Source organism: Oryctolagus cuniculus, chromosome 16, assembly GCF_964237555.1.
Source record: "Oryctolagus cuniculus chromosome 16, mOryCun1.1, whole genome shotgun sequence".
Classification (NCBI taxonomy): Eukaryota; Metazoa; Chordata; class Mammalia; order Lagomorpha; family Leporidae; genus Oryctolagus; species Oryctolagus cuniculus.
Window position 1 is genome coordinate 51,539,898 of NC_091447.1, and position 10,107 is coordinate 51,550,004.

General features: G+C 63.2%; 1 protein-coding gene across 10 annotated transcripts in view; it reads left to right on the forward strand.

The window, feature by feature from the left end:
- UBE2D4 (ubiquitin conjugating enzyme E2 D4) overlaps positions 1-8,928 on the forward strand; it is a 29,200-nt gene extending 20,272 nt beyond the window's left edge. For 7 of the 10 annotated variants that reach the window (XM_051853033.2, XM_070059872.1, XM_070059873.1 and 4 more), the window contains 3 exons: positions 4,513-4,618; positions 5,635-5,728; positions 8,124-8,928. In XM_051853033.2, coding sequence (XP_051708993.1) covers positions 4,513-4,618; positions 5,635-5,728; positions 8,124-8,169 — 246 coding nt within the window. In that variant the 3' untranslated portion in view covers positions 8,170-8,928. Of the gene's footprint in view, positions 1-4,512; positions 4,619-5,634; positions 6,038-8,123 lie in introns of all 10 variants that reach the window. The other 3 variants (XR_011383233.1, XR_011383232.1, XR_011383234.1) reach the window with 1 other exon arrangement.
- The last annotated feature ends 1,179 nt before the right edge of the window (positions 8,929-10,107 follow it).

The window sequence follows — 10,107 nt, forward strand, 5'->3', positions numbered from 1 at the left end:
AGCTGGTCTCGAAGGCCCCGGTCAGTCTGACCTCGAGCCTCTGTTGTGTGGCCGGCGTCTGGCCCTGGTGCTCTGAATCATGTCGAATGTGCCCAGGGTCCCTGAGCCCTGGCAGGGGAGTGGCCGTGTGGCCAGGTAGAGCCAGGCGCTCTGTCTGCTGCTCCCGCAGCCCCCGCAGCCTCTGGCCCTGCCCTCCCCTGTGGGCTCTCCAGCTCAGCTCCCTCCAGCTTCCTCGGGCTCAGCGGACACGCGCCTGGTCCTCTTGGGCATCTCAGGACCCCTGATGGCCCAGGCAGCTGCTGCTAGGGGGCGGGGTTATTTTGACGAGGAGAAACGCGACCTGCGAGGTGAGATTCCACCAGAGAAAGCAGCGCTTCTGTCTCTGACACTGTCCTTGCACAGGGGCACGAGACAAGCTGGACTTGTGTGTGGCAGGCGTTTCCCTGCCACGGTGGTCGTCCTTGTGGACACAGTGAGGCAGATTCTTGTGTCGGAGGCCTTCTGGAAGCAGGCCCGGCCCAGGGACCCCATGGGCGTGGGCGCGTGCAGGGCAGGCGCGCACGGCCCCTCTGCCTGCGGTCTGAAGAAGACGCTCTCCGAAAATCACACGCGTGTGCAGCCTAAAGAACTGGCCGGGCACTCGGAAATTGTGCGTGACGGCACGGCAGGCGCCCGTCCTCCCACGTGGGGCAGTGTTGCCCGCTGCGGAGTGGACTCTGGTCCCGCTCGGGGACAGGCAGAGCTGCCCTGACAGCGTGGGGATGACCCACAAACCCCGCAGCAGCCCAGCCAGGGCTCACAGCCCCATACAGCACGGAGTCGGGGGGCAAGGAGGTTGTCTGAGAAAGTGCAGCTGCAGCTTCAAGCAGTCAGTAGGAGCATGCACGGTGAGCAGGGGTCAGGCAGGGGTCAGAGGTCACACAGGAGGGGGAGCTGGGGTGAGCAGGGGTCAGACAGGAGGGGGATGGGGGGTGAGTAGGGGTCAGGCAGGAGGGGGATGGGGGGGTGAGCAGGGGTCAGACAGGAGGGGGATGGGGGATGAGCAGGGGTCAGACAGGAGGGGGATGGGGTGAGCAGGGGTCAGACAGGAGGGGGATGGGGTGAGCAGGGGTCAGACAGGAGGGGGATGGGGTGAGCAGGGGTCAGACAGGAGGGGGATGGGGATGAGCAGGAGTCACACAGGAGGGGGATGGGGATGAGCAGGAGTCACACAGGAGGGGGATGGGAGTGAGCAGGAGTCAGACAGGAGGGGGATGGGAGTGAGCAGGAGTCAGACAGGAGGGGGATGTGGGGTGAGCAGGGGTCAGACAGGAGGGGGATGGGGTGAGCAGGGGTCAGACAGGAGGGGGATGGGAGTGAGCAGGAGTCAGACAGGAGGGGGATGGGGATGAGCAGGGGTCACACAGGAGGGGGATGGGGATGAGCAGGAGTCACACAGGAGGGGGATGGGGGTGAGCAGGAGTCAGACAGGAGGGGGATGGGGTGAGCAGGGGTCAGACAGGAGGGGGATGGGGTGAGCAGGGGTCAGACAGGAGGGGGATGGGGATGAGCAGGAGTCACACAGGAGGGGGATGGGAGTGAGCAGGAGTCAGACAGGAGGGGGATGGGGGATGAGCAGGGGTCAGACAGGAGGGGGATGGGGGTGAGCAGGGGTCACACAGGAGGGGGATGGGGGGTGAGCAGGAGTCAGGAGGGGGATGTGGGGTGAGCAGGGGTCACACAGGAGGGGGATGGGGGTGAGCAGGGGTCACACAGGAGGGGGATGGGGGTGAGCAGGGGTCAGACAGGAGGGGGATGGGAGTGAGCAGGAGTCAGACAGGAGGGGGATGGGGGTGAGCAGGGGTCACACAGGAGGGGGATGGGGGTGAGCAGGGGTCAGACAGGAGGGGGATGGGAGTGAGCAGGAGTCAGACAGGAGGGGGATGGGGGATGAGCAGGGGTCAGACAGGAGGGGGATGGGGATGAGCAGGAGTCACACAGGAGGGGGATGGGGGTGAGCAGGGGTCAGACAGGAGGGGGATGGGGTGAGCAGGGGTCAGACAGGAGGGGGATGGGAGTGAGCAGGAGTCAGACAGGAGGGGGATGGGGATGAGCAGGGGTCACACAGGAGGGGGATGGGGATGAGCAGGAGTCACACAGGAGGGGGATGGGGGTGAGCAGGAGTCAGACAGGAGGGGGATGGGGTGAGCAGGGGTCAGACAGGAGGGGGATGGGGTGAGCAGGGGTCAGACAGGAGGGGGATGGGGATGAGCAGGAGTCACACAGGAGGGGGATGGGAGTGAGCAGGAGTCAGACAGGAGGGGGATGGGGGATGAGCAGGGGTCAGACAGGAGGGGGATGGGGGTGAGCAGGGGTCACACAGGAGGGGGATGGGGGGTGAGCAGGAGTCAGGAGGGGGATGTGGGGTGAGCAGGGGTCACACAGGAGGGGGATGGGGGTGAGCAGGGGTCAGACAGGAGGGGGATGGGGGTGAGCAGGGGTCAGACAGGAGGGGGATGGGGGTGAGCAGGAGTCAGGAGGGGGATGGGGGTGAGCAGGGGTCAGACAGGAGGGGGATGGGGGTGAGCAGGGGTCAGACAGGAGGGGGATGGGGTGAGCAGGGGTCAGACAGGAGGGGGATGGGAGTGAGCAGGAGTCAGACAGGAGGGGGATGTGGGGTGAGCAGGGGTCAGACAGGAGGGGGATGGGGTGAGCAGGGGTCAGACAGGAGGGGGATGGGAGTGAGCAGGAGTCAGACAGGAGGGGGATGGGGATGAGCAGGGGTCACACAGGAGGGGGATGGGGATGAGCAGGAGTCACACAGGAGGGGGATGGGGTGAGCAGGGGTCAGACAGGAGGGGGATGGGGTGAGCAGGGGTCAGACAGGAGGGGGATGGGGGTGAGCAGGGGTCAGACAGGAGGGGGATGGGGGTGAGCAGGAGTCAGGAGGGGGATGTGGGGTGAGCAGGGGTCAGACAGGAGGGGGATGGGGGTGAGCAGGGGTCAGGCAGGAGGGGGATGGGGGGTGAGCAGGGGTCAGGCAGGAGGGGGATGGGGGGTGAGCAGGGGCCAGACAGGAGGGGGATGTGGGGTGAGCAGGGGTCTGGCAGGAGGGGGATGGGGGGTGAGCAGGGGCCAGACAGGAGGGGGATGGGGGGTGAGCAGAGGTTAGGCAGGAGGGGAATGGGGGGTGAGCAGGGGTCAGGGGTATGTGGGGTCTGGCAGGGGTCAGATGGGAGGGGGATGGGGGTGAGCAGGGGTCAGACAGGAGGGGGATGGGGGTGAGCAGGGGTCAGGCAGGAGGGGGATGGGGGTGAGCAGGGGTCAGGGGTAGGTGGGGTCAGGCAGGGGTCAGACAGAAGGAGGATGTGGGGTGAGCAGGGGTCAGGGGTATGTGGGGTCAGGCAGGGGTCAGACAGAAGGAGGATGTGGGGTGAGCAGGGGTCAGGGGCAGGTGGGGTCAGGCAGGGGTCAGACAGAAGGAGGATGTGGGGTGAGCAGGGGTCAGGGGTAGGTGGGGTCAGGCAGGGGTCAGACAGAAGGAAGATGTGGGGTGAGCAGGGGTCAGGGGTAGGTGGGGTCTGGCAGGGGTCAGACAGAAGGAAGATGTGGGGTAAACAGGGGTCAGGGGTATGTGGGGTCTGGCAGGGGTCAGATGGGAGGAGGAGGGGGTCAGATGGGGATGCGGGGTCAGGAGGGGGATGGGGGGTGAGCAGGGGTCAGACGGAGGGATGTGGGGTCAGATGGGAGGGGGAGGAGGTGAGAGGGGTCAGACAGGAGTGGGAGGGGGTGAGCAGGGGTCGGACGGGGAGATCGTGCAGTGGACAGTGGGCCCTGCCTCTGCAGCCCGGCTGTCTCTGCGTCTCTCGGGCACCATGGACACCGCCCAGGCACCTGTGAGTGCTGCTTCTCTGCCCTTGGGATCAGTGTCCCCTGCCCTGGCCGCGGTGCCTCTGGAGGCTGTAGTCTGTGAGCACGTGCCCCTCGCGGAGCTGTGGGCCTGCGCCGCAGCCCAGCCCCTGCGGGACCACCAGGGGGCACTGTGTCTTTGGCTGCTGTGCATCCTCACTATCTGAAACGTGCAAGGGCGTTTGAAGGCTGAGGCGACAAGGGGGTCTTCGACAGAGATAGGAACAGGAAGGCTGGGCTCCTTTGCGGGCAACATGTCGGACAGCAGCACAACCTCTGCCTAGACTGAAATTTGCAGTCTCACCAGGCTGACCAGAGTAAGCCACGCCGTTGGCAAGGGGCGGCGAGTGGGTTTTGTCTCTTGCCCTGTGGTGCCTCTGTCCCCTGCCGTAGCCCTGACTAGAGTTGTGTGTGGCCCTTTCCGCACCCTCCCTGTACTCCCAGGAGTGCTGCGCCTCCGGAGACCCAGTGTCGGTGTGAGCAGGGTGCAGGGGACTTCTGTGGTCACCCCTGCCAAGTCCCGTCAGGGTGCGGGGGCGGGGGGGGGGCAGGCACCTGCTTCCGTGCCGCTGCATCGTCCGGCTGTCGCTGTGGCGCTCTGACTGGGGTCCCTTATCTTTGCAGGTTGCTTTCACAACCAAAATCTATCACCCCAACATCAACAGCAATGGCAGCATCTGCCTCGACATCCTGCGGTCACAGTGGTCCCCGGCGCTGACCGTGTCCAAAGGTAGAGTGGCTCACAGCTGGCGTGTGTGTGTGTGTGTGTGTGTGCTGGCTGGGCAGACGAGCAGGCTCAGAGCAGTGGCTTTCCCTGACCACTCAGTGCCAGCCACCCCCGTGCCCACACGCCGGGCCCACCCAGCAGTTCTAGCAGTCGGTGCCATGAGGGGCTCCCAGTGTGGCCTGGTGTAGGCAGAATTGATTCTACTTGGACTTCCTGTCTAAAAATAAGAAAGCCAGATGTCACCTGGCCTTCGGTTCACCTCTCTGAGAAATCCAGTCTGAGGGAAGAGGTCCAAGGCCTGGCCCAGGGCCTCCACGTCAGCAGAGAAACCAGAGCAGCCAGGGCTGAGTGGGGCGAGCCCCGAATGCAGACAGCACCGTCCGTCCCGCGGAAGAAGTCGCCCCAAGAAACAAGCGGCAGGTGGAGGGGGCGTGCAGCGCTGCAGCCTCGGGCAGCCGACGAGGGCGGCGTCGGAAGGCGGTTGAGGCGGCAGCCGTGGGACTGCGGGACACAGCAGGTCCCTGCGGGGGCGGGCGGTGTCCACAGGGCTCACCCTTGTGAAGCAGTCCCCAAGCCCGCTGAGCAGCTGCTGCCGGTGCAGCCTGGGAGCAGGGTGCCGGGGAGGGGCCGCCCAGGCGTTCCAAGGCAGCTTCCCCTTGCTCTGACCCCCTGTTTCCTTCTCAGGCGCAGCGTGGCTGGGACCAGATGCCAGGGGGTGTGGTGTGGGGCAGACAAGAGTGGGAGCATTGGGCTGGGACCAGGAGGGCGCCATTGGGAAGGGGGGTGAGGACCGGCGGCACGAGGGGGGAGCCCCCCGGAGCAGTGTGCTGGGACACTGGGACGTGACAGCTGCCCTCCGTGTGGGCAAAGTGCCTTCTGTCACGGGCCCTGGGTGCCCCGCAGAGTCGTCCAGTGGGGCTGCTGAAGCCCCGGCAGCCACCCGTCACCCGCGCAGCCGGCCCGGGGCCTCCCAGACCCAGGCGCACCTGCAGCTGACGGACCCTTTCTTCTCTCCCCAGTTCTCTTGTCCATCTGCTCCTTGCTCTGCGACCCCAATCCCGATGACCCACTGGTGCCGGAGATAGCCCACACCTACAAGGCCGACAGAGAGAAGTACGCGTCCTCTCGGGTTGCCTTTGTGCTGCCGCTGCCCCGGGCAGCACCGGGCGCCACGCTGCGGCTCCCGGGGCGTGGGCTCCTGGCTCTCACTAACACATCCTCTGGCTCCAAGGGAGGAGACGAGCAGCCGGCTCCTCACCTCCTGCACAGCGCATCCGCTGCCGCTTCTACACGGTAGCCCGTTGCCGAGCTCTGGTCTCAGGGCCGGCGGTCAGTGGCCAGCCGAGAGTGCACGCAGAAGAAAACCTGGAGTAAATGCTGAAGTCTAGCGTAAGACAGCGGGGGGCTGCTCGGACACACCAGGTGAGGCCGAGCGGCAGGGCAGGCGGGAGACACTGCCGTGGCCAGCTGGCCGGCTGCGAGCCGAGTGTTGTGCTCTGTTTCACGGACCCTGAGACCGCCTGCTGTGTTTAACACTGACGGCCACGCGTGGAACTGTAGAAGTGCAGCGCCCTCGGCCAGGCACAGCCACAGCCACAGCCACAGCCACAGCCACAGCCACGTGTGCTGCGGAATGGGGCAGCTGTGGTGGGCGGAGCAGGCCGGGGGTCGGCGTTCATCTGAGTGCCGACGGCAGTGAGGAAGGGCAGTGTGGCTGGGGGCCCTGCCAGTGTGTCGCTGGGGAAGGGTGCTGGGTGCTGCACAGTGCTGGTTGAGTCCCATCGGCCCTGCCGGTCCAGCTTCCTGCTGGTGCACTCTGGAGGCAGGAGACGGGGGCTCCAGTGAAGGGCCACCGTCACCACAGTGGGGGACCTGAGTGGAGGGCTGGGCTCCTGGCTGTGGGCTGGCCCAGCTCTGGCTTCGCGAACATTTGGGGAATGAACCAGTGAATAAAATGTTTCTCTCCCGGGGCTGGTGTGGCGTAGCCGGTAAAACTGCCTGCGACTGCAGCTCCCATGTGGGCGCTGGTTCAGTCCCGAAGCTCCTTTCTGATCCAGCCCCCATTAATGGCCTAGGAAAGCAATGGAGGGTGGCCCAAATCCCACCCCCGTGGGAGACCTGGAAGAAACCCCCAGCCCTGGCTTCCACCTGGCCCAGCCCCAGTCGTTGTGGCCATTTGGAGAGTGAACCAGTGGATGGAAGACCTCTTCTCTCCCTCTGCAACTCTGCCTTTCAAATGAATAGGTAAATTTTAAGAGTATTTTCAGTGAGCTTTTAGTTCATCACTCCTCTTCTGTCTGAAGAGATGAGAATGTCGTTTTTCCAACTTGTATGTTTGAGACCTTTATAGATCTGATTTCCACTGAAGTTTCCTGATAAAATAATTTTCAATGACTAGATTTTAAATTGTACTTATTTAACATGTAACTTAATTAACTTATTTAACATTAGGACTTTTTAAAATATTTATTTGAAAGGCAGAATTACAGAGAGACAGAAGCAGATGGAAACATCTCGCTCCTTCATTCACAACAGCAGGGGCTGGGCCAGGCCAAAGCCAGCAGCCACGTGGGTGGCAGGGCCCCGGGCGTTTGAGCCATCATTTGCTGCCTCCCACAGTACACGTGGCGGGACGCTGAGACAGGACTTGAACCCAGACACGCCAGTGTGGGATGTGGGTGACCCAAGGGGCATATTCTTCTTCTTTTTTTTTTTTTAAGATTTATTTATTTATTTGAAAGAATTAGAGAGAGGGACATCCAGAGAGAGATGCTTCATCCGTGGCTCACTCCCAAATGGCTACAACAGCTAGGGCCGAGCCAGCCCGAAGCCAGGACCAGGAGCTCCAGCCAGGTCCCCCGTGTGGGTGGCAGGGGCCCAGACACGTGCACCATCAGCAGGCCATCAGCAGGGAGCTGGACTGGAAGTGGAGCAGCAGGACACGAACCAGCGCCCACGGGGAATGCTGGCACTGCAGGCGGCAGCTCTACCCCGTGAACCACAGTGCTGGCCCCCATCAAGTGACTTCCCTTGTTCTCTAACCGGAGTCTGCACAGATCTCACAGCAGTAATGACGCACGGTGCTCCCTGGTGCCAGGCCTGCCGCGCAGGTCTCGCGCGCGCACTCGCCTAGTCTTCCCCGCTACCACCCCGGGCAGACGTCCAGGGAGGCCAGGGCGCAGAGGCGGCCCCGCCCCAGCCGCCCACGCCTGTGCTGTGGGCTTGTGGAGTGGCTGCCTGGAGCTCTTCCCGGAGGGGCTGTGAATGTCTCCCCCTCTTCTCCCTGCGCGCACACTGTGACAGCGGAGAGCATGGGCGGCGCTCTGCTGCCTTAGGCGATCTTCCATAGCCAGTCTCTTCCGAGAACCACCAGGACTCAGAGGCAGCTGCCTGCCCGCAGCCCTGGCTGCTTAACCCAGCGCCCCCCGCACACTCCTGCTCTCCGCCCCACGCTGAGAGGAGGTGACCGTTCCAAGTGGGGTGTCACTCCCTCTGCTTTTTCTTCCAGGTACAACAGACTAGCAAGAGAGTGGACACAGAAATACGCTCTGTAAGTGTCTTGGACAAGGTCTTGTGGGAGATACTGCCCAGGAGAAGCTGGCCAGAGGGGTCTCTCGTGAGACTGTGCTGTGGGCTGGGCCACGGAGCGCGTCATGTGTTCTTCAAACGCTGGTCACCCGCCGGGTCCTGCTGCAGTGTGTCGGGGCGCGGTCAGCCATTGTGATGGTTTTGACAGTGTCAAGTGTTTTGGTGCCAAATCAGCAGGCTCCCTGGGTACACCAGAATCCGTCCAGCTGCCCCGCGCCTCTGCTTGTCTCTGGGGCTGGGCCCTGCACGTCTCCCTCACCCGGCCTCAGAGGACGTTGCTGCTCACGGTGGCACCACGTGGGCCTGCCTGACCCCTCACCACACCCTCTGCCTGTACAAGGCAGAGCAGGCTCCTCGCCCTGTCTGCACAGCCACAGCCGGGGAGTCTGCTCTCCTTCCGGAGGCCCAGGAGTGCGCAGCAGCGACCCCAGAAGTGGAGGCCTCGCCTGTGACTGCCAGGCTTCCTCCAGGCCCACCCAAGAAGCGGCAAGTGGAAGGTGCCAGGCTACACCCACGGGGGGACTTTTTAGAAGCAGGAACAAACTGATGCCACTGGAGAGATCCGGTTTATGCTTTTCTACGTAATGAGGCCCCCCCCCCCCGCCGCCGCTGCACACCTCCTCCCACCTGGAGCCTACTCGAAGTGCACGTGGAAGCCACTCAGACGGCCACACAGGAGGGGCGAGACCTTAATTGTCAATTAAAATGGAGCTCATAACTCTAAATGACGGCTGATGCGTCAGTCTCCTTTTCCCTTTCAGGCCGACCAGAAGGGACGGAAACCCCTGCAGGTTCCTCGGAACCTTGGTAGAGTAGTCCGGAGAGAGACCGACTCCCTCACCTGGCTTTCTGGCGCCAGGTTTGCCGTTGGAGCTGAGAACTTGGGCTGAGTTCAGCTCGGCAAAGGCAGGAAAGGCGTTTCTCTAACAATGCCTTCCGAGCGGGGGCACAGGTGAGGGGTTTCAAGGGTCTGAAGCCGAATTGTTGAGGCTGGGCCTGTTCCTCAGCTGGTTAGAAGGCTGGTCCGCTACTGCAGAGTGATGCGTGAGGAGCTGGCACTGGGTGGGGAGGGGAACTCGGCGGCAGCAGAACGGCCAGGCGGGGCCTCTGCAGGTGCTCGGAGGACATCCACGGGCCTGGCGCGTGGGGCCGGCTGTGGAGATCCAGAAACTGCCCAGTGTCGCTGTGAGGCGACCACTGAGGCTCCTCCCACAGCCGCTCCTTAGCCAACAAGAAGCATCGGTCTGCTCTGCGTTGCTTCTGAGGGTCCCGTTGGCCTCCTGGTACTGGGCTGTGTTCTTTTCCGGGGGTGTGGACTCCTCTGATTTCTCTCTTTGCTATCCTTTAGTGTTTGCTTTAACGGAACAATAACTAAATAGATGGGGTGGCATTGTCTGGGAAGGCTGCCCCATGGCTCTGCAGAACCAGTGCCACGTGGTGGCCGTCACCACACCCCTCAGCCCAGCTCCGTAAAGTGCTTAGCACAGTGACCTGGAGTGCGGAAGGAGAGGGGAGCTGACGGACATGCGAGAGGTCAGAGGGGAAATCCCGACCCAATCGGGAGGCCCTGAGTCTCAAGCAGAAATGCGCATGACTCCCAAGAAACTGATGGATTTTCTGGGTCCAGACACTTCCCCAAGCCTGTCCCCTCTGCCGGATAGGCCGTAAAGCAATCCTGGAGGCCAGGGCCAGCTTTCCCTCGCCCATTGCAAGCCTGTGGTGAGCTTTGGACCTGCAGCCTCCTCGGGCAGCCTTGTCCCCAGCAAGTCCCCTGTCGCTCCCCACACGCCTTCCAGGGCTCAGGTCAGCCAGAGAACGGCTCCTTCGTTCAGACGCCTGTTCCAAGGTGCACCAGGCGCTGGAGGCTCCCGCAGCACCGATGCCTGCAGACCCCGTGTTCCCAA